Genomic DNA, 24,156 nt, shown 5'->3' with positions numbered 1-24,156 from the left:
GGTTTTAAGGAACTGTAAGACAAGCTTTCTATGGGTGCTAGCAGCTTGCATTATGACAAAGGTTACTACTGCTGAGCTAGCACATGAGGTAACCAAATCTGGCTCCCAACACTTGCTATACCAGTAAACCTACTGAAAGTCACAGAGAAGCCATGTCCCTGAGAACATGACCTGGACTGTAGGACAGATTCCTTGTTGGGTGTGATTTGGGGCCAGATGGTTAGGAGGAGGTACAGAGTACAGTTTGATATAGAAATTTTTAAAATGAAAAACCACTAACAGTACTATGTTCAGATCCTTTAGACTAACAATCACATGGGGTAATTTCACAGAAGGAAAAGGGCTCTGCTTTGAAGCTAGTATGCATTACGTGACCCATTTGAATCCCACCCACCCACCTTTCAGGAAAAAAAAGTCTCAGAACACTTTAAAGCCTTTATTCAGTAGCAGTTAAATTATTCATATTAACACTAACCTCCAGACAGCAGTTAAAATATTATACAAAGAGCAGCTAGCCCTCTGGAAGCTCTGTACCCTGGTTCTATATAAATGTATTTCCTCAACATAATGCACCCCAAGTAAAGGGGTAAAGCTGCTGTGTACAGTAGTCTCCACGCAGGTGCCTTACTGACCGAAATGCACAAGACCTCCCCCGAAGGAGCTGTTTGTACAGTACACACAGGTGCATGTTTCCTCCAGTAGTAATGTTCTACTGGGTCCTGATTCTTTGTTTTTAAAAGGTTTTTGCCATTCTGCAGTGGTGCCAAGCACCCCACAATTTAGTGCATTAAACAGATTTTTTAAAAACCTGTTACTAGTGTGCAGTTCAAAAATCAAAACTTGCAAATATTGAAATGGCTCTTAATTCCTTCAGCAAAATGAAGTGTGTAACAAAAACAAGAGGACAAATCCAAAACGCACTGCACTAAACATGGAATAAATACCTTGGAGTAATGTTACCAGCTGAACTGACTTCATCAACATTCTGGGGACAGTAATTTTTCTAGAATCACTGACCAGAATTCAGAATTCTAGGGAGTTACCTTAGTAAAGAAATCCACTGTATGAAAATTAAGGAGGTCTTTACAAAAAGAAAAAAAAAAAAAATGATGTGCTCTTCTCTACCTTTAAGCACAGCATACTGCAATTCATACATGTGCTCCTAAACATTCATGTCACAATAATGTCATGTCTGTCCATGTCATCTCAAAAGGTTTCAATTGTGCCAACGTAGTTGTTAAAAGAAAGGATTCACAGAACATCTGATGATGTTCTATTTCCTATACACCAAGACCTAATATAGGTGTATTCAGCAAATATGGTAGCACTAAACTATGAACAACAATTGAATCATTTTTTTTTTTCCCCCATTCAAGAACCACCCTCAAGTATTCCAAAACCCAAAGCAAGCATGGTTTCTGAGGGCTTTCAGGTCCTGTACCACCATATTTCACTGCTGGAGATGCTTAATATTTGGTTTAATAAGTTGTCAGTTTTTCCAGGAGATGAGTAGAAACAATAAAGAGAACATTAAAAACAGATTAAGACTTATTTGCATTATCCATGGGTTCCTTACTGCATTTTAGTAAATATCAGGTAAATTAAAGTAGTTTCTGTCCCAGTAGTTGCCAGAATACAGCCAGTCCTGCGCTCCAGTGTAGGGGTTAGGACCTTGATGAAACCATCTGTAAAAGACGACAGTAATTCTGCAAAATCCAAATACATCTTGCTGAAGTTCAAAACTGCTTTGCCGTAGCTCCACATTTAACTTCCAAACTAGTCTATGGAGACTTCCTGCAATGCACCCAGTTTTAATTCAACTCGATGCATCTTGAATTGCTAGATTTCTCCTGTCAGCTGAAAACAACGCTATTGTGCTGCTAAGTAAGGTGCAGACTATTTACAATAAATTTATTCTACTCCAAAGCAATTTTGAACAAGTTTTCTTGGCATGCAAGTAAAGAGTTAAATCATTTCTTGCAAGACATGAACACCACAAGCACTGCATTCCTGAAACCAGAGGTTGGTTACTTCACCAGCACCTAGGATTTCCCCAACCTTCTGAAGGACTTGTTTTGCCAAGTAGCAAATATCAGTGCACAAACACACTGGCATATAGTACCTTGCCAGGACATGAGGCTGGTCTCATTTATTTTATTTCCATTTTCTCAACTAGCTTCTTTGCCTGTTCCTAGAAGTGCTTTAAAACCACCATTTTGCAATCTGCATGTATACTGTACAGAACTGGAAACATGCATACACAAAAGGTTAACTTGTAAGTCATACCAAGGTCATACATACTATTTAAGAACCCTTGTGGTATAGAGTGCAGTCCCATTTATGGCTTGGGTGTCAGCCACTCTGCTCCTCTTAACTCTTATATATACACGAGTAATAATTACAGCAAAAACTGCCACTTAAGAGATCACTGATCACTCTGCTCCCCTGCAAAACCAACATACTTATTTTTGATATAACGTGCATTGTCAGCCTTATTAATAATCCTCCTTCTCAAATTGCTTTTAAAAATCTGTGCTCAGTTACTCAACCCTGCTTCACAGCAGTGGCATACAGATTGCTGAAGTGTACACTTTTTTTTTCCTCTTTTAAAATGTGCCTGCTCTATTTATGCCGTGATTACTGTTTACTTGGCAAACTACCCCTCCTGTGATCTCTTTCTGTGGTTAAACACGCCCATCAGCTTCCTTCCGGGGCTTGGTTAGTGGTCAAACACACCCATCAGCCAAATTTTTGCTCCTCTTTTCTGTGAAACAAAGGCAATTGCTTTCTAAAAGTAAAGACCATAAGGTTTTTACCTATTTTAAGAATGGAAGAGCTAGCATATTGGGGTGTTTTGGTTTTAGATTTAGCTTGTTAGATATAATAGGATTCCATTTATATATTGACCTTAAATCATCATATATTCTAACAGATAATTCTACTGTACAATAGAATCACGTGCCAAATTCCTGGATCCAAACAGAACATTCACTATGCCTTGTACAAACCATGGCTGATAAAACGAATATCCAAGCATTGATGCAATTCCTGTACTGAACAAAGTCAAGGCAAGCAAGCTACAGGATGTGGCAGAATGGTTTCACTGATTACATCTGATCCACTACTACCAAGTTCTGCACATAAGAGTTGTGCTATGGTAGGAGGATTTAGCTTACTAAAGAAAGTAGCAATAGAAAGTGTCCATGTACCCCATATGAGGGATATGGGGTATACCTATATATCAGCACTAACTTGAAGGGGTGGGTCAAGAGTAAGTGATAGCCAGTATTGGTTTCCCACATTCACAGGCTGTTGTGTTTTTGTGCAAGGCACAGTCCTTGCTCCAAGGAGCTTACAGGGAATACTAAGACACTGATCAAGATTTTTCAAGTGTGATGAGCAATTTTGGGTGCCCAACTAGGGTGATCTCTCTCTCTCTCTTTTTTTTTTTTTTAAAATATCAAACACTCATGCTTCTGCCCTTTGAAGGATGTCAGACTGGGCAACCAAAATAAGCCAATCACTTTTGAAAATCCTAGCCTTTGTGAAGAATGACAGCCAGAGGAAAAAAAATAGGGTTACTGCCCCAGAGTGTATTTTCCTGCAGTGAGCAAATAGAAGCAACAGCTGCATTATAGATGAAATGCTTCAGATAAGTATAGCTGGCTTCCTGGAAATAATCAGAAACGTACCTCTAGTGAGTTTGGAGTATTTTCTACACTATTTTCTCGTAAGTCTTAATGGGGAGGGAACAGACCATTCTACTTGCCACAATCTTAATTGAATCGCCTTGTCAAAAGTGCCAAATAGAAGTAATCTGATCAATGACTGTAATCCTAAATATCACCAGAATTTTACCTTCTTACTCCATATTAAAAAAAACAAACACGCAAAGCCCCCCCCCCCCCAGGTGTTTTTTATTAAAAATACTGGAGAAAACTAACAGGAAGCATCTGAAACCCCCATGTACCTGCTGCAGTTACTGTATAAGGAAATTTATAAAGTAAAGACACCTAACACCCTTGATTGTCCATAATCAAAGCAGGGAAGGGGACCCCCCCCCCCAAAAAAAATCAAGGGTATCAAGGACTTCACTATGTTATTCAGAAGAATTAGAAAGATGTTGCTCTGTGCTAGTCTTAGGAAAGAAAGCCAAGCACTTCAGGAGAGCAAGCGTAAAAACGAGAGTCAGACAAGTCCAAACCTGGGACCCAGGGCTGATGGATGACTTCAGTTGCAAGAAAAAAAACAAAACAATTTAGTGTTACAGCTAGACAGACATTCTAGTCAACACACACTCTCTAGATTAAGCATTTTAAACACCCAGACTGAGTGAGTGGGAAAGGGTATGGGCTCTCAGCTGTGGCATAGCATCTAGCCTAAAAGTTATCCCAAACTCTTCAATCTTCTGCAGAGAAGAGCAGGTAGGAAGAGACCATCATTGCTGGTGTATTAAGCAAAAACCCTGTCATGTCACACCAGATGGTTTGTCAATATGCCTTTTTAAAAAGGTTTATATCTCAGAGATTATTTTAAAACTGGCTCTTCTGCCCCATCTCACTTAGGAGTTTCCAAAGCCTCCTTAAATTTTCCTCTTGGAGACATGAACCAGTAACTAACAATGAATGCAGCACTTCGGTTACAGCGTCAACACAGGTTGCAAAGTTTTCTTGAAGTAGAGGAAAATAATTCAAAAGGCCTTCTAGTTACCAAGCTAGCCAGGATACAAGAAAAAACCTGTAGCAGTCAAGTTTCTCAACTAGTTAATTTAATCTATTGTGCCAATTTGCAGAAAGCAAAACACAAGACCTGGCAGAAGGTAGGACTGGGTGGCACCTTAAAAATAATGTTCAGAGACACATGAGCTCTAAGTGCAACAAGTGCCTATAAAACTCTTGCTTCTTTGAATCAGTTAATTCTCTCAGGTACCTCCCTGCACTATGTTCTCCCTGACTTCAGATTAACATGGCCAACTGCCTCTACATATGAAAGTAATGTTTCACAGATGCACACAGTCTTAAGTGCTTTCTAATGTTGTCCTTGGACAAGGAGCAATCATTTGATCAATTTTTGGTCTTTGGCACAGGTGTGCACGAAAAGGAATAAAAACAAATGGATGTGGGCAGTTCTCAATAAGAAACTACGCAATTCAATGGTTAGCTGGAGGAGAGCAACTTATTAGGTATTCTCTTCTCCCTGGAGCTAGGCATGCTGCTGCCTCAGGTTTCCATCTGCTGCAAGCCTAGGGAACTAAAACCCAAACCATACCCACAGTACGCACCACATGTACATTTTGGTCAGGGTAAAATATCAGAAAGGCAACAAGTATTGCCTTGAGCAAGTGTCAGTTGTAAACAGCTCTATTTACGAGAGAGCTGAGTGATGGAAGGCTGGAAGTACGACTGACCCTAGCTTGGCCTTGTGCATTCCTTTGGAAACACTACCAAAGTTTTGACCATGCTTTCAAAGTGTGGTAGCAGTAAAGCTGAAGTTCTAATTCAGCAGGCAACGGAAAACAGACACTGTCAATGGAGCCTGACAGTTACCCTGAATTTCAAACACTTTGCCTTGCATACTAACCTTGTTTTCCAGTCTTCCTCAGTCTTGGAGCGGTTTTTGCGAGCAGCCCTTTGTTTCTCTTCTAGCCGTTTCTTTTCTTCACTGGCTAAATCTGAAAAAGCAACAGAATTATAAACAGACAAGTTTACAGATGACACCAACTTCAGAGAAAAGTAGATACACTGAAAGAGAGGGTTAGGATTCAACAAGGCCTTGACAAATTAGAGGATTGGACCAAAACAGATCTCATGAAGTTCAATAAGTACAAGTGCAAAGTCCTGCACTTGGGATGGAATAATCCAATTCACCCAACTGAATAAGCAGCAGGTCTGCAGAAGAGAACCTGGGGGTTCCTGTGGACAATAAGCTGAATTAGCCAAAAAGCATGTCCTTGTAGCAGAGAAAGCCAATGGCATCCTGGGCTGCATCTATAGGAACATTGCCAGGAGATTGAGGGAAGTGATTACTCCCCTCTATTCTGCACTGGTGAGGCCACATCTGGAGTACAGTTTTGGGCCCCCCACTACAGAAAGGTTGTGGACAAATTGGAGAGAGTCCAGCAGAGGGCAACCAACAAGGTTGGGGGGTTTGGGCACATAACATACAAGAGGCTGAGGGAACAGGGCTTAGTCTGGAGAAGGGACGACTGGAGGGGAGATTTAAGAGCAGCCTTCAAGTATCTGAAGAGTAGTTTCAAAGAGGATGGAGCTAGACTGTTCTCAGTGGCAGCAGATGACTAAAGAAGGAGCAGTGGCCTCAAGCTGCAGTAAGGGAAGTTTAGGTTAGATATTAGGAAAAACTCATGAGGAGAGTGTAAAGCACGGAAGCATGCTACCCAGAGAAGCTGTGGAATCTCCATCCTTCGAGGTTTTTAAGAGCTGGCTAGACAGCCTGGGCTAGAATGAATAGTTGGGGCTAGTCCCGCTTTGAGCAGAGTGTTGGTCTAGATAGTGCTTCCCAACCAGCCTGCTGCAGCACAAAAGTGTGCCATCAGAAATGAACAGGTGCGCCGCAGAATTTTGCCATGGCAACGAGCTACAATAGGTTTGAGGACGGGGAATGCCTTAACAGGTCTGCCGCAAAAAATTAATGCAAGTGTGTCTCAGGCTGGAAAAGGTTGGGAAACAGGTCTAGATGACCTTCTGAGGTCCCTTCCAACTCAAATTTTCTATTATTCCAATTTAAAAAAAAAAAAAAAAAAAAAATGTACTATTAGGTAGAGATTTTCCCAAGAAGTTTTACAGCTATAGTGATGGCTCAGCTGCTGTGTCTAATACTAGCATGTGACAGAATAAACCCATTTAAAGAACAAATCTAAAATAGAGTAGGGGGACCGAGTTGTAGCGACAGGATCAGCCAGTCCGATTTGGATCCTCAGTAGTTTGCTGTGCCATGGCCTAAGATCCCTGAGAATTTTGTTTGTGTTAATTGATCCATCCAAGACATCTTCCAGAAAGGCAAATGGATAAGACAGCAGGATGGATTGAGGAAATCTGGATGCAGTTTCCAGCTGTGCCTCCAGCTGTATGACCCTACACAAGCCTCTGTTGTGTGCCTCTGTTCGTTTTCCATAAAGATGAGGAAAATAGTATTCTTAACCTGGCAGAGAAGGTGCTAGGATACAATCATTCTTGTTGGACAGGTATTAGCATACCATGGTGATGCAGCCTCTTAAGCACACAGAACAAATCACTGAAACTCTTAACAGAAAGGGTACTCCAGTCCATGATGCATGCCATCTGCCAGTTCACTAGACATTTTTGAGTGAATTTCAGTGAGATCATATGCACTTGTCTTCCAAAAGGAGACTGGCAAAACCTTCAGAAAGCATTTAACGGACAGTTTAAAGTTGTTCCCAAAAGAGGTTCTCCTGATCCAGACTCCTGTGAGTCTGTTACCCAGTGTCTTATTGCAGCCATCCACCCACAGGAGTAAAACTGTCAAACAGAAACAGATATAATGGTAACTGTATGACAGAGCTCAAAGATGGATGTTACCGAATGTGTTACTATAGTAAGAAAATAATGCAGTACTATGTAGCTGCTTTGGATCAGTAGGGATGCAATGAGCTACGGTGCCGGTCTCACTGACTGTATAAACAGTACAATATACAGGGCAAAATATACTGGCTTGAGTTGGGGGGGGGAGGGGGGGGGAAGGAATATCAACTCAGCTTCTGCTCACTTAAGTCTAAGATCATATTACTGATAACTGAAAAAGGCCACCCAAGCACCTGGTATTGTAATACCTAGCTCTTCTCATTTCCTTTAAAGCAGATTGTAGTTGTGGAACAAGGGGGACTTGGATGTGATAGTTTAGATAGGGATGATCCTGTCTCAAGCAGGGCATTGAACTAGATTATCTCTGGAGGTCCCTTCCATCCCTACAATTCTATGAGTTTAAAATGTCTGGAGATCTATGAAGTAATTATTTCATTCTATAGATGAGGAAAATGGAGACAGAAGAGAAGTAACTTGCCTGAAAATCATCAGGAAGCCAGACAGTAGGGGACAGAACCCAGGCCTTACAAGTCTCCAAGTGTGAACTCTAACCACAAGGGTAATAATGCTCTTAAAAAAAGCTAGATAAAAATAATCAGGCATCAGACAAGGGAAAGACTATGTGTCTCTTCTCCTTAAATCCTCCACACCAGAAGCAGCACATCTTAAAGGATCTAGCACCAAACATGCTGCAAAGGAAGCTTACTTACTCCAATGGCACTGCCCCCTCCCCCCCAAACTGCAATCTCCTGCTGCAAATAATTTTATAACAGCCACTCATTTCTTCTGGCAAAGGAGTTTGACTTCAGCAGGTTTGATTGTATTAGTGGAAATTAGCAATTCAAAAACATTCCATCTACCTCACCAATTCCCAAGAGAAATACAGGAAGGCTTTACAGTCCAAAGAAGTTCGACACATTTAAGACTTAAAAATCCATCCAAAAAGTTTAAGCAGTATATGTTCCTTTCATTGACTTCAGGTCCTTCTCTCAAAGTAGAAGATAAGTGAATACAGCATGCTTATAAAGCAAGTGTAGGAAACATGTCTTATATAAAAAGTTTTACACATTTAAAGCATACTCTCTTTAGAAGCACATTCTTCAAAAGGAGTTTCTAAAGCCAAAAAGTAGTATCAAGGGAGCTGGTTATTGCTTGAAACAGAAAATTTTGCCCCATGCAGTTGGAATCTTTCAGTTCATTTAAGTTCCTCCCAGTCATTCAGTTCCAAATTATTTAATAGTTACCTATTTCACCATTCTCCATGGCTTTTATATCTGGTCGTAACCTGCAGTCAGTTTTAGGAATAACACTTTCCATTTCTTTGTCCAATTCATTCAAAGCCATAGCAAAGCTAGTGAAATTGTACATCTGAAATGAGAGGCACAGAAATACAGAACAGCTTTACAAAAGCTGTTTGGCTACTTATGTACTCTATAACCAAAGGGCATTAACATATGGAGTAATACACTCTTGAGTGACCAGAACACAGCTAACTGTAGTATAGCAAGAATGTGAAGATGCCAGCAAGGCAAACCTGTGCCATGCATCCTTCATGCACATATCTAATTAGAGTGAGACCTGACTATTCAGGTGGATTATTCTTTCCCTCTTTGTCCTGCAGAAACTTACCTCTGCCCCTAGAGCAACCCAGACTTCCCCCTATAAACCTATATCAGCAACTCTGACCTACTTTTTTTTTTGTTCCAAATCTCTATCCTGTCAACTCTCTCTCCAGCCATGTGGCTTTTCAGACACATCATGCAGGCTTCCTTTTCAATGCATGTACTCTTGCAATGCTTGTGGAGCTTGTCCCTCTATGAATGCTCTTTATGAGATGCTTTGCGGTTAGCTGCCCTGTCCTATAAGTCAGCCTGCTAAATAGATAGCCATGCTTAACAGCAAGAGAGGGTAGAATACTACAACTAGCTGCAACAAATCCTAGTTTTCACCAATTAGTAGAATAAGGTTCTGTAAAAAGTTAGGCTATGCTAAGAAGGGAGCCATACATGCTGCTTTGGCTTATTTACGTGTCATGTCCCACATGACAGTTAACTGTCAGGGAAGTTCATATTCATAATAGTAAAAGCAGATTTTATAGAAGTTCATAGCTGTATTTTGAAAAAGAGGCAAATCAGAGACTAAAGTGTACGCTCTACAATCAAGCAATTTAACATGCACTTTTAAAAAGCAGAAGTCTGGCTAACCTGTGCTGAATTTGGAGGTCTTGGTGCTATCCTCCACAATAAAATACTTCCAGGAATAACGTGCACACTTTCAGAATCTGGCAGAGGTATCTCATCTGGTTCCTCTGAATTGCCCATCTGGAAGCAGCACAAATACAAAGAAAAGATATTTAATTCATGTAGTACTAAACAACCTTAGATTGTAAAACAGCCCTATACAGAAACTACACTAAAAAGACATCTAAGACATGAACCCAGAGAGTCAAGAAGCATTCAGACCCCAAACACATTCATTCCCCAGTACTTAAGCCAAAGGAACAAAACAAGATTGCGCACTCCGAGATCCTTGCGAAGAACACTGAAGAGGAAGAGTGGGGAGAAGAAAAACTACATGCATCCCCCACCAGACATACAGATTCAGGAAGGTTGGTGCCTTCACATTCAAAGTGTGTTTTACCCTTACATAAAGGAGGACTCTAATCAATCATTATGGGTGCCTGCACACGTGGGGTGGCTACTTTAGACTCAATTAACCAAGACTGCTGGAGCATGCCAATTAGCAGGCTCTAGCCAGCCTATGAGTTTCATGTATCAGCATCCCCAAGCTTCAAAATGAATTAGTGCCATTCAGCACAGGTACTCTTAAGCTCTACTGGCCTTACCATGTTGACAATGCAATGCTAAAAGAATTAAGTGAATGTTCTTCCAAGAGAAGGATGCATAATCTAGGATGCAGCCCCAGGATTGGTGTACACTGCTTGAGGTGCAGCACTTAATACCTCTCTGGGAAAGCTACTGAAGTTATGATCTACAGCTTGAGTAAGTATGAATGGTAAGGAGGGAGATGGGCCTTTTTCAATTGATTAAAAACACAGTGAGTGTGTCTACTTGAAATACTAGGTCATTAAGGTGATGAGCTATGGCGTCATGACACCACTGCTACTGTGCGCGCGTGGGGGGGGGGGGTGGTCGGGTCAGAAACTACTAGTTTGTTGCTACTGTGCAGTATGGTTAGAAACTACCTACCTGTGTGGCACCAGGACAGTGTAGGACTGGCAGTTACTGCACAGTCAGACACACATGTAGATGCACCCACTCTGGCCTAGCAACAAAAATGTTTGAAACTAGGTTTAGTTTCAATATTCCCAAGAGTTGTGCTAATAAGCCTGGTGAAGTAAAAAACAAAAAAACCCAAACCACTACCACCTGTTGACATGGTTTAGCCACTATGTCTAAACTGCTGCCAGTTTGATATGCATCTTGTCTTGTTCAGGGACCAGTGGGTAATTGTGTCCTGACATTTTAATCTAAAAATAGTTCTGAATGGTGATGCAGGAAAGGCTTCAAGGGATCTTTGGAGGTATTTAACAGACCTATAATGAGACCGATGTGTGCACACTGATTTCACCTATAAAGTTTCCAGTTGTGTAACAAAGCTTAAAAACCTATAAAAATTAACTTTGTTATAACACTAAGCCAGGAGTATGGATAAAATCAACTGATGTAATCAGGGTTTCAGCACAAAAACACCTAGGGCAAAGCATCATTCTGACTCCAGTTTTCACCTTCCACACTAGCAAGCCAAAATGTATTCAAATATCTGATTATCTATGGAACTTTTTGGTATGAGCTTTTGGTGTTGACAACGTAACTGGAGAAGTAACCAGGTTATGATGCAAAAGTAGATTTCTATCCTAAGCTGTTGTCAAGCTGCCAGTACGACCTAGTTGAATACTCCCAGACTTTATTAGAACCCTGATTTCTAGAGGAGGTAGTGCCTGTTAAAAAAATTGAACAGAAATCAAAGTAAAATGCTACAGGATCAAAAGATGGTAACCTTGCAAAGCAAGTTGGTCCACAAGCAGCACTTTTTTTTTTTTTTTTAACGTGATGCAGTTTTTTCCTGCATGGGATCATGTATTAGTGTGCGCGTATGCATGGTGTCGCAAGGCTAGGTTTCTAAAATATGCACACAAACATTAATTACTGTTATAACTTCAATAATCTGGAAAATGCCTCTAGTTTATGTAATGTTCCAGGTTAAGATAACACCTTCACTAGAAAAATGCAGTACTCAGAATGCAAAAAAGTGTGAATTCTATCTTCCCAGTGGAAATGCAAAGTGTACAGTTCTAAAGATGCGATCCCAGCATGAAGTCTTGAACAAAAGCAGTTGGATCCTCAACCAAGTAAGTCTGCAACTCTGTTAGATCAAGGTAACTAGACGTGGTGCACGGAATTCAGAGTGCACATGTGGGGAAGGAGGGAAAGGAGGAGAGTCAGTCTGTCAACTCTCCAACTCAGTCATTGTGTTAGTAGCATATCCAACTTTTCAAATATTGTGACCGTAGACATGTTTCCAAATAATTTTCTGACGGAGATCAAGGTTTTCCACACTTTTACGTTATGGGGAAGTGTGGAACAATCTACTGCAAGAGACAAGAGAGCTGTCAAAACAGCACAGGAGACTTCATACCCCCTAAAGAGGGAGGAGAGCCTGCTTAGGTGGCAGCATGCAATGAAATGGCAGAAGTCCATGAAATTCTGGAAACATCAGCTCTCAGATCTCACCTAGCCAAAATTCTCAAAGCAGGGTGCCACAGCATCCTGGGGTGCCTTGAGCCCCTTTCAAGGGTGCTGCAATACTAGCACTGTTAGATAAGCAAATGTAGTTCACAAGATAAACCCAGGTATGTCAAACAGGAATCCATAGTGTTAAAAAAAAAAAAACAAAAAAAAAAAACTTGTTATAGTCAGAGTACTTTGTAACAGAATAATTGTTCTGTTCTTTTTCTCTAGTCAAAAAGAATGAAAAAGAACCAGCATTTTCCAAGGGGTGCCTTAAGTCTTAAAAGGTTAAGAACTAGGCCTTCTTTAATGCGACTGCTTTAAGAAGTACATTTGAATGTAATACGCAAGTAACCAAGATGTTCAGAAATGAGCCTATGGCAACATCAGCTCCTGGACACTGATACCATGCCAACTGCTCTTGACAGTGAGAAGTGGGAGAGAATGGAATTTCTGAAGGTAATGGAAATCCTATGCAGCTCATATGAACCAGGGCTCAGAACATCCAAGTAGTACTTGGGCACTTAACTTCAACTGAAATCAGTGAGAGCATCTTTGAAGCATATGGAAAAGAAAGCTTTATAAGTACTTCTCAAAGCACTTGGGTCCAGATCTGTAGGAGAAATCCCAATAGCTAGCAATTATTCTAAAAATTATTATTTTGTAGAACACCTGCATGCTTCCAGGCATCCATTCCCCACCATATTTCTGTATTTCTTTATAAGACTGGCAGAACATAGCCTTTTTGCTAAGAGTCTTTCACAGTTTAGTTTTCATTATTTTCTGACCAGTTCCAATTTGAATCCTCCAGATTTTGTATTTAAAAGTACACTAGGAAGCCTCAAGACCAGACAGATGTAACACCCAATAGCAAACTGTCAAGAATCACCTTGACGGTAATGGAGGACCATATTCTCAGTTCTGACTTTTGAGCAAAAGATCCCACACAGTAGTACATTCGATTCAATGGTGTATAACATTCTTTTAAGAATGCATAGTTAATTAAAATCCACACTTCTGTCTTTTACTGGAAATCTATGCAAAAAAAGCCAAGAGTTGACCTAAAACATGAGCTCTGTCAATGGAGCATTTCTTTCTGAAGTGGGGACTAGGAGTAATATTTAATATTGTCAGGGGAAACAAACTGGTAGCTGGATGATAACAAGTGTGCAGAGTATGTTTTTCTTTTCTATTCTTCCCCAAGGCTCACAGGTGCAGCTTCAGAGGGTGGTAGTCTCCTGTGGTTTTGAGATCACCTGACGGCAAACACTAGAGGTGTTATCATGCAGCAATAACGTGAATCTGCACAAGGACAAAATGTTTCTAGACGCTCTAAAGACCAATGACAATTAAGGCTAAGCAACAGAGTCTTCAGTCATGTTGAAGGGAAGATCACCTTTAAAAGGTTTTCAGGAATTTTAAAATGTTATTTTCTCTATTCAGTAGCAGCAACGTCGGATTTCACCAAGACCATCTTCGTCACTGCTTTAAATAGTAAGATAACATAGCCAGTTACAAAAAACAAATATGCTTTCCTGTATCAGTGGTGATAGAATTAAAATCAGAATAGAAGTTTAAAAAGGCCAAGCAAAGAAATGGAACATTTCATCAAGTTTTCAAACTTTTCCCTATTGCAACTTGAGGCTTTGCAGACCTCTAAGCAGAACAGATGTGCCACATGGAACAAGCTCGCAATCCAGCAATGCAGCATCCCATCTCCAACAGTAGGCAAACCTAAATGACTCGGAGGGGGCATGCACCCCAGACCAGGCAGATGTGGAATATTTTGGCCTTAGACTGTGAATCTTCCCCCTAATTAGGAATTGGCAAAATCCAAAGCACGAAGATCAACTCTTCCAAAAATAATTTGGATAGCTAGAATTCTAATGCTCAATGCATTTACACATTCAACTGGTCTTTAAATTGAAAGCAAAAAAGTGAAAAGAAAGCAGAAAATAGCAAATTTATAGAAGGGAGACATCCAAGACGGTACTAAGAACAACCTCTTAGAGATGGTGTGTCAGTGGCACAATAGGATGCCTAACATTTAATACCTGTTTACTGTTTTTCTTCTCGTCTGTATTTTTCTTGTCATTTTTTTTGTAAGCTTCAAATGTACCTGGGTCAACACCGTACAAGCACTCAGTCCACTTCCCATACAGTGCACAAAGTTTCTTTTTGCTGTCAAGAAAGAAAAAGTTTAGGGAGAGTTCTAAAACAGCTCATTTCAGTATTTTCAGATTCTAGAAGTATGAAAAGGGTTTCTGAAAAATGAAAGCTTTTAAGAGAACCAGTCCCTAAAATCTATTGAATATTATGACTGCTACACAAAAAGTTCAGACACCCTACTTATCCTAGATTCAGCATGCTTAAGCATTATTCACTCCAACTGTTCATGAGATAAAATTTAAATAGCATTAAAGGGTAGGGTCTAATCGTGATACAATTTTTACCTTTTGTCTTGAATATAGCCTTCAACTTTGTGCAACTCCTTCCCAAAAAGGCCACATGGCTTGAAGTTTAATATACATTTCTCACCAGTTCTGAAGTAGAAACCAAAAGACGTTTGTTACTTGCAAAATTACTGTTTTTTTTAAAAACACATTAAAGTTCGCAAGTCATACTCCCAGCTTACTTGTGGTTAGTTATTTCTACAGTTCCATATTGTTCAATCCAAAGTTTACCCACGATAATATTATGCACACAGCAAGTAGGATTTGTCCATGTGTAGGCTTCATTGTGTCTGAAAAAAAGTAAAAAAGTTATTGGCACAAATACACCTTTAAAACATACTTTAATAATGACACTACAGCAAGTAACAAGCCAGGCTGCCAATATTCAGCTGTGGAAATTTAGCGTTTATTGTCCCTAGCAGCACACCAAGATGACAAAACTTACTATCACTTCTGGTGGGGCACAGCAGCTTCAATGCCACCATTGCCAGCACTCGGTCATGTTGGGCAAACAATGGGACTACAATGGGCAAACAATTGGGAACAAAAGTAATTGAAGGATCATAGCCCTAATCATTTTAAGGGAATATAAACACTATGGATGCCAGTTAACCCTACAATTCTGAACACCTTGGAAAAATAGCATGAAGACAGAACAGTTGCTTTATCTATAAAACATAGAAATGTACATATGAAATTGTAATTGCAGCACTGGAGAGTTATTTTATCCTTTATTATGTATTGTGTCAATATAAATATTGACCACTTACTCAAGTAGTTCCAGAGTCATAATTCCTTTAGGTTCTGCTTCCACACTCTTGCCCCAGAACTTGAGTTTAGGATAAATTGAGCCATGAAACACAAAATCATTATTCAATCCTTCAGCACAGAAAGCACTGACTGGTGGGTGATGACTAACTTGTTCCGAGAGAAGTCTAAATCCAAGATCATCTCTAAAAAAAAAAATAAAAAAAAAAAAAAAAAAAAAATCATTGGCGGGTTTTCTTCATTTGTTTTTTTATTTAGAGTTAACAAAGTTTGCATTTTAGATGTGACTAGTACTCTCTCAAAAGAACTTCCTTTACCTATTCTGACATAAGACTAAAAAAGTTATAGTAACTCCATATGGCTTTATCCAAGGCAACCATCTAAGTTAAAATCCTTGTGCACCACAAGGAAACCTAATCAAGTTTTAACCAAAACAGTTCACGTAAATAAAGAGACATGGTGATTTCTCTCAGACCATACTAGGACAAGAAACGTAAAACCTGCTAACATCTCCACTACCCCCATAATTATTATACCTCACAAGAGAACCATCAGCATTCCTGGATCTTACAGCTGCACCTCCAGAAATGTAACACATCACATCCAATGTACTAAATGCCTTGACGGAAAATTTGTAGGAGAAACCAAACAACAACTGCGTACCAGAAAGAACGCACACTGGAAGTTTATCAAAGACAAGAATACTTGCGGAGGCACATTTCTCACAAAAAACCCCCAATCTCTTAGTTCTAATCCTCAAAGGGAATTTACAAAACACTTTTCACAGATGAGCCTATGAACTTTATATTTAGTCCATGATTTTTTGTATCTAGGAGGTTGATAAAGTAGACATTGGATTTATATCACATTATAAACTTGCCTAACATCCGGCTCCCCAGGTACCTCTCTCCACTACTGACCAACTACATTCATCCACCACCCTCCCAGCCCGTCTCATGCACTGACTCCTCAATTTATATCTTCACCGACTGCCTTTCTTGCATGTATGCCAGCCTCTGGCTTTTTTACTATTCATTCCATCCAGGAAGAGCACACCAACTGTGGATGCTTCCTCAGCCTGAGAGGGGTATTTATACCCAAAAGCTTGCAAAGAACAATTTTTCCCACTTGTTGCATTGGTCTAATAAGAGATATATCAGATTTACCCGAAGAACTTTGTCTGCTTATGTCCTTAGAGACCACCATGGCTACAACCTACACCCTTGGTTGTTTCTTAAACATTTGTAAAGTCTATCACATACACATAGATATGGGTCCTGCAGACTGGCCTACCTGCTTATATGGGGTCTTAAAAATTGCCAAGCCTGAAATGGTTATTCTGCCAGCTGAATTTACTTTTTAGTTGGTTTTTTTTTTTCCAGTTTTAGTGTATGAGAGCCTATGTAATAAATTTAAGAGAAGTTTGCTTACAAGTTAGCTGCAGTATTGGTATGTTTATCTAATAAATCTTTGTATAGATATAGCATCTAAATTGCAACACTGATAAGTTAGATCAATAAAACTGCTCTGAAAAGAAAGAAGTATGGTGGGGGGGAGAAGGGACAGATTTTCAACCCAGAACAGTTTAAGGTAACCTGTATGCTCCCCAAAAAAAGTATTAACAGCTGAAAAAGGGGACAACTTTTAGCACATGGTGGCAAAGTTCTGCCCGATTTAAAAGACAAAAAGCACTTTTCAAGCACATGATAGATTTACTTAACCACCCATTGTTATGCATTATTTTCTTTAATAACATTTCTAGTCTTTACCTGACTAATTCATACGTTTCTCCAAGTAGTGGGTTGAATGGTTTCCCTGTCCGTTCCCATTGTGAAGCAACCGCAGACACAGCAAATGCAGCTACACACTGTTCAAAAGAATATCAACATCAAGAATTAACCTTGTTAGTTTTAGTTCTTGTTAGATGCAAAACTAATTAACAAGTTGGGTATATCATACCATCTTCTTCCATGAGGATTTGGCAGGATTTTAAGAAAAAAAGGTGAAGTAAAATCTTACGTTTAAGTTTTCTTCAAGGAAACTTAAAAGCCTTTCAAAACTGAATGTACTTTGAGGGTGTGTCTACACATTGCCCTGCAGTGCCATAGCACATCGCTATACAGCATGCTATAGAGATGTAGCAATCATGAAGGTCTACATGTGACTGCCAGCTAAGTCACCATAGTGGCAAAATCTAACCATGTGCCATGTTTTAGTACTTTCAGTAAGAAGTACTAAAGCATGGCAGCATACCAATGTTGCCACATATGGTGACATGTGGATGTGCCCCCCAGTGAATTAAATCAGATCAATTTAGTTTAGCTAGCAAGAGAATTCAACCTGAAGTAACTTACAGGGCTGCTTCTTCTGGCCAACTGACAGTTTACTCTAAGCAAGTATTATATCCAAAACGTACCAGAAAAGGACTTTCAGAAACATTATGTAACCACTATTAAAAAAAAAAAAAAAAAAAGTACCTGCATCCTGTCAATCGTGCTGGAAAGTGAACTGGCCTTATGGATGAGGTACGTATGTTCCATGTATTCTGTAAGTCGCTGTAGAAAGCTCAGTGGTTCATTGAAAATAACTGGCATTGTGATTTTTGACAGCTCCTGATACAAGAGTGAAATATGCATTAAACACCAAAAGAGGACTGGACACATTGAATTATAGCAACTCAAAATTTAACTATCTTAGTAAAGATAAATTGGTACCAATAGTGGTAGTGCAACATCCCTTGACTTGGCCTGTGGATTATGAAAATAATACAATGTGGGTTGTATCATCTTTCTGAGATTAAGCCTCTCCTTGCATTGAAATAAATCTTTTAGAAATTAATATTTACATCCATCTTTAATCATAGGAATGTTTCAGAAAAGACATGGAGAGTCTCAGAACACCTTTCTACAAAAGACAACCTTCAGATTAGAAAATATTACCGACTTTTACAATTTATTAACCAGATGGTCTCTAACAGAGAAGATAATGTTTTTAACAAGAATACCTTCTAAGTCTTCATTTTAAAATAACTGGCTTTGAAGGCCTTATTTAAAAAGAAAAAAAAACATTTGCTCTGAACCCTTAGCATTGTTACAAGTGATTTTCCAGCACAGTTTCTGCAGTCCTCCAGTTTGCTTTCAGTGCCATTCTCCACTTGTGATCTTGCCAGGACTACCACTTCTTTTTTTTCCAATATGCTGTTATTACTCTTGGAACACACCAAACTAGAAAGGAATTTGCTCATCTACAACAACAACAGCATATCACCAAGATCTTTGTTAGCATCATGAACACACTGCTCAAGTTTCAGAAAATACTGACCCAATTTCAACCAACCCATTCTTCCAGAGTGCAACGGAGGCATTTCCAGTGTCCACTCCATGCACACTGCAAACTAAACTGCAGGCAGAATGAGCCAGACTTGCTGTCAACAGCCCCTTGTGCATTTTAGGGTAATATTTTTATCCAATAAGGCCTCTTTGGTGAGCAGAAGGCTCACAGAACTGCTCAGTGTTCTGCACACAAACTCAAATGAAGCATTGCGGGGAAACTGGAAGACTCCATCTTGCTATTTTACACTTTGGTTCTGTAGAAAACTTGGAGGGCTGTGAAGACGCCTTTGAGCAAATGCCCAAATTGCTTGTTCAGCTCAGCCTTAGCCCTTCTGGATTATGAACCACGGAAGTCAAACTCTTCAGTTTACATAAGAGTACACAAATCTGGTCTTTATTGCATCTTACTTACAGATTACCTACCATTCCAATACACTTCCTCAAGATACTCCAAATACTAAAGTCGTTCCTGGAAAACATTGGAGAAGGCAAACTTGTTCTAGGAAAAAAAAGCCAAGCTTTTATTTCATTATCCCTTCACCAAAAAAGTGTCTATTACCAATATGGCTGCAAACATTTTAATATTGTTTTAAGTCCATGACTCCAAACTGATTAACAGATAAGGCAGTTTTTGCATGTGGAGATAACATTTTGGGACTTTGTTAAAAACAAGGTGAATTGAATTCAACACTCCTGAAGGATAAGCTGAAAAAAATATCAAATACACCAAATCAGTTGTTTGGATCTGTGAACTGAACTCTAACAGCAACAAATGTTTGGGGAAAAAAAGCAAACAAAAACCATGCATACAAATCAGTTCTTGATATTGTTTGCATGATGTGGAAGATAATTTGTCAGTCATTTTTTCAAAGTGGTACTTAGTCTTTTACCAGCAGAGTGATGGCATATTACCTCCTTTGAAAAATATATATTCATGAAAAGCTGTAGAAATATCCATTTAGATAGAGAAGGTTTAAGATTATTTTTAGTTAATGGCACTGAAATAATAACTTAGCCCTTTCTATATTGCACATGAAAAATGTCTTGGTCCTATGTTCAGTGACCTTTTTCTTTTCAGTCAAGATGAAGGACAACAGGAAAATAGAAGCGCACAGAATTATTCTTAGTTCAAGAGAGATATGACTTTTTCTATGCAGAAGCCAACAAATATGCTTAGGCAGGGTTGAAATTAAGTTTTAAAATCAACATGGTTTGGTAAAAGGGTCTTCATGTTGGCTAAGGCACTGTTTTTAAATGAAGAACAGACAAATAGTATAATTTAGTTTACACATGAAGAGGCAAAGCACACTTTCAATTTATTAAAAAGGGTGCATTAGTCCAAATAACCTCCATATAATCATGGGTCATGTACCATAAGTCTATGGCTCTCCCCAAGTATTAAAACTAAAGGAAAGCTATTTATGGCTCTTGAAACCACACCTAATCTTAGTTAAAATGAGACTTAAGAGAAACTTTAAAACTTTACTTAAAGCTTCAAGTGTCACACTCCTGAACAAGGAGGTTCTTCATTTCTCCCAGATTATGGAATTCAGTATCTTCAAAGACTGCTAAAATGGTATGCTGTTTGTTCTTTGATAGCAACTTCACTTGTTCTATTACTTAATTTTCATTGATACTTCTGTGATAAGAAAACACATTTTCCTGGACTGGTTCTTTGATTTTTTCAAAAATCAAGTGTTCCTTAAAATTGGCTGAATCCCTTAGTAGTCTGGACTTAGTATAATTTTAAAGGTAATACTTAGGCTCCAAAAAATATATATTGCCTTGCATGGTACTATGGAAATTCTGGAAAGCAATTTTAGTTTTGTAATGATTTGCTAAAAATATCCAGTATTAACTAAATTCACTTGGATACATGGAACAATGATGGGGAATTAAGTGTTCTTCCTAATGGAAGGCTTCTTGATCATTAAAAACAGTGATCCCAATTAAAAAAAAAAAAATAGGTCTGCTATTCTAATTTTCAATTTTATGATGCGAGTGAGATGAACCTGGTCATTTTAAAGATTAAGAACATCCTTTGTGGATGCTTTGAAGCACGTGTCCAGAAGAGGCAGTTTCCACCAAGTTTATACTCCTCCATATTCATCTTAGTATTTACTTCATTAAACAATAGTCAGAAATAGAGGTAATTTAACAACATACACATGATTTGGTAGTGAGCACTTCAGCACAGAATGCTATGTAAAGTCTTGTCTGGCTCAATTTACTCTTTATTAAGAAAATTACAGTCTTCCTTGTGCGAGTTCAAAAATCTATCATTTACTGGCATAATATATATGGTACTACAATTTTATGTTATATAACATTATTTTATTATCTTTCAGGTTAAAACTGAATTTCCTGCATTCATTAGCCACACCCAAAATTAAAATCTGTCCTTTCCTTTATGACAATTCTGAGTGACTCAAAAGGTTCTTTGTAAGTAGGCGATAAGAAAGAAATAGAAAATATAGTCAAATTTCAGCCCCATCAACCTTGACAGCAACCCTGTAAATAAGGGAAGGGGTTGGAAATTAACAGCCTTTAGTCTCTACAGGCAGATTTCTTCTACGAAGTTATTCACAGATCAAGAATTTTTTTAAGGTTTATTTTAGATAAAGCTAAAAGTATGTTTCTACTACAAAGAGAAGCAGTGGCATGGATTCATAGGATTGCTCAAAAGTCACTTGCATCTGAAAAAGGAGTTTCTAATACATTAAACGTAGTGGTTATCTTGCAACTATTGTAATTGAAAAGTATCTTAGGCTTGCTTGCTTTATGCATTGACACTTGTAAAATTCTTTCCCTGTAGCCTGATTTCCCTTTGGGTAGATCCTCCACAAAGCAGCAAGAGGGGGAAAACCCTTTAATGATGGGAAAGGAAGTTTAAGCTAAAAACTGGCAGGGAAGCTCAGGAGGAAGGAAAGAGAAAACTGTTTTGTTTTGGGTTTTTTGTTTTTTAAAAGAGAAACTGGCTCAGTTTCACTTGGACAGTATTCCACCATTAGCTGAAGCATTAGATAGAATAAGCAGTCTAGAAATATTCAGACTGTGCCATATGCTGTTCACAATTTAGTATTAAAAAAAATCCCTACTAAAATAAAGGCTTTATGTATGAAGTCTGCTTCCAGATCAAACAAGCACTATATCATGTTATGTTCCCCATAACTACTTCAGTATCACTAGCTTTCCCCTGGATATGAAAAGGAGATTAATCAAGTGGTTAGTGAGCACCAAATAAAAAAAATCAGTTAGTATTATCCTTGGTATTTCCACTTTTATAGTATACCTCAATGACAACGCAAGTTTCATTAACCTATGTGTTCACCGACAGTTTAATAGTAGATAGCCTGATTACATCTGGTAATTAAGCACTTATAAAAAACCCCCCAAACATTCTTGGTATTAACAGACTAAATGACTTTCCATTTTCTGGGCCCATCAGATTTCTATTGTTCCAAAACCTAGAACAAAAAATCCTTTGGACCAGCAAAAATCCTTGAATATTCTGGCAAAGAGGACATTAACTAGCTGGATATGTAACATTCTTCAGAATGACCTATGTAGAAATAATCAGCTCAAGAGAAAAAGTAAAAGGAGGAAAGCAAATGATATTCTAATGTCAAGAGATTTATAGGCCACTGAGACACTCGTCTCAAAATGGCTAAAAAAAGACAGAAGTGCTAAACCAGCAAAAAATTGTAAATAAAAAAAAGCAAAAAGCAAAAATTTAAAGAAAAAAAACTAACATTTTGTGCATTTCCTCAAAGCTTTTGAATCTTATATTAGTTTACTAATTGCCATTTACAGTTTTGCACTTTAAGGATATATCTTGTGCTCTACAGGATATTTCATCAGCTACAGCATCCAAGCAGTCTACAAATAAGCCCCGTTTCTCGGAAGTGCACCTACAAGGTAATCTACATAGCAATTTGGAAGTATAGCTGCAGTTTAAGTTTTGATCAACTATTAACATAAACTAAACCAAAACATTAGTATTAACCAAAAAGAACATGGCAAGAGAACTAGAAACATTGAACAGCTTCATCCTCTGAGGAGCTCTCTTGGAAGTAAAATTTAAATTGGCGCAACTCTGGGGAAAACAACAGTTTGCATCAATATATTTGTGGATACCAAATCCCAATGCATCACTAAGGTGACAGGTAAAAGTTTAACATTACAGTAAAACACAGAAGAGGTCCTAGCCATCTACATACATATGCTTAAGTCTTCAACATCCACCTTTTTCTAAGCAATAATCAGGAGCTAAATTTTAGAAGTTAAATATAGGCATCTATTCTTGTTCATGGCTGTTTAGAGAGATCATTAAATACTGAAGACAACACAGTGCAAGATATACAGATTAGGAATGGAAGTGAAATCTTGCCCAAAGAGTCTAATGAGAGGCATCCATATGTAAACAGAGTACATGAGCCAATATGGAGCTTAGAGGCTCCAGTCACCTCTTGTTTACAACTGTGGCACCACAGTTGTACAACAAGGCTCATGGAAACTGGCCAAGTTATTGTTCGTTTCCTGTACTTACAGAGGACTGTCTTTAGTGTAACAGCCCAACAACTACACAGCCAGCCTTTAATTAAGTTTTTCTACTGTATTTACATATGACACTTACATTATTCACTTTTACAGGAGATTAACTCCCTTTCATGGCCCAGAATTTCCAGGCAAAACATGCAAGTTATGCATTCATTCCTAGATATCCATTTTAACTCAGCACTTCTCATTCTCTGGGTTTTCCAGCTAACTAGATATATTGTCTGAGGTCAGCAATAATGCTGCTTTTTTTTTTTAGTACATCAGTAAGAGATACCAAGAGAGATGCCTTTAGTCAGCAACTTTCTCTTACCCTCCAGCCCATAACTACCTCACTCCACTCTTGTCCTCATTGCTTCTAATCTTGACTTAGCATGGAGGCACAGATGCTCAGGAGGTATCAAGTACTTAAGGTACATCTTACATTTTCACTGAAGCATGTTTATTTTTAATTTCTGCCATAAAGTGGTATAGATAAAGGTTATCCAATCTATTTGTAGAGTGATTTTGCTTTTCTCAAGGGCCAGTTAGATTGTGCTGGGTTTCCCCCCCCCCAAGTATGCTAAAGTCGGGATTGAACTGTAACATATGCATGTTGAATTGCCCCTGTACTGAAACTTGAGAATAGCAGTGTCTATTACATCTCATTAACTCTAGGACTTATTGTCCTCCTTCGCAGGCAAAGGCATGAACAAAAAAAATGGATCATTTGACAGCATAAGATAAACCTATGCAA

At 38.7% G+C, this 24,156-nt stretch overlaps 1 protein-coding gene across 7 annotated transcripts in view; it reads right to left on the bottom strand.

The window, feature by feature from the left end:
• Positions 1 to 422: 422 nt before the first annotated feature.
• OSBPL1A (oxysterol binding protein like 1A) overlaps positions 423 to 24,156 on the bottom strand; it is a 113,045-nt gene continuing 89,311 nt past the window's right edge. For all 7 annotated transcript variants that reach the window (XM_059724160.1, XM_059724162.1, XM_059724161.1 and 4 more), the window contains 11 exons: positions 19,287 to 19,362; positions 18,009 to 18,143; positions 17,301 to 17,398; positions 15,534 to 15,716; positions 14,946 to 15,053; positions 14,764 to 14,853; positions 14,365 to 14,491; positions 9,764 to 9,880; positions 8,804 to 8,927; positions 5,581 to 5,671; positions 423 to 1,685 (listed from right to left, as the gene is read on the bottom strand). In XM_059724160.1, the coding sequence (XP_059580143.1) occupies positions 1,583 to 1,685; positions 5,581 to 5,671; positions 8,804 to 8,927; positions 9,764 to 9,880; positions 14,365 to 14,491; positions 14,764 to 14,853; positions 14,946 to 15,053; positions 15,534 to 15,716; positions 17,301 to 17,398; positions 18,009 to 18,143; positions 19,287 to 19,362 (1,252 nt within the window). In that variant the 3' untranslated portion in view covers positions 423 to 1,582. The remainder of the gene's footprint in view (positions 1,686 to 5,580; positions 5,672 to 8,803; positions 8,928 to 9,763; positions 9,881 to 14,364; positions 14,492 to 14,763; positions 14,854 to 14,945; positions 15,054 to 15,533; positions 15,717 to 17,300; positions 17,399 to 18,008; positions 18,144 to 19,286; positions 19,363 to 24,156) is intronic.

The sequence above is a fragment of the Alligator mississippiensis genome, chromosome 3 (genome assembly GCF_030867095.1).
Source record: "Alligator mississippiensis isolate rAllMis1 chromosome 3, rAllMis1, whole genome shotgun sequence".
NCBI lineage: Eukaryota > Metazoa > Chordata > Crocodylia > Alligatoridae > Alligator > Alligator mississippiensis.
The sequence above is the reverse complement of the archived record's forward strand: the minus strand, read 5'-3'. Positions and strand labels throughout refer to the sequence as shown.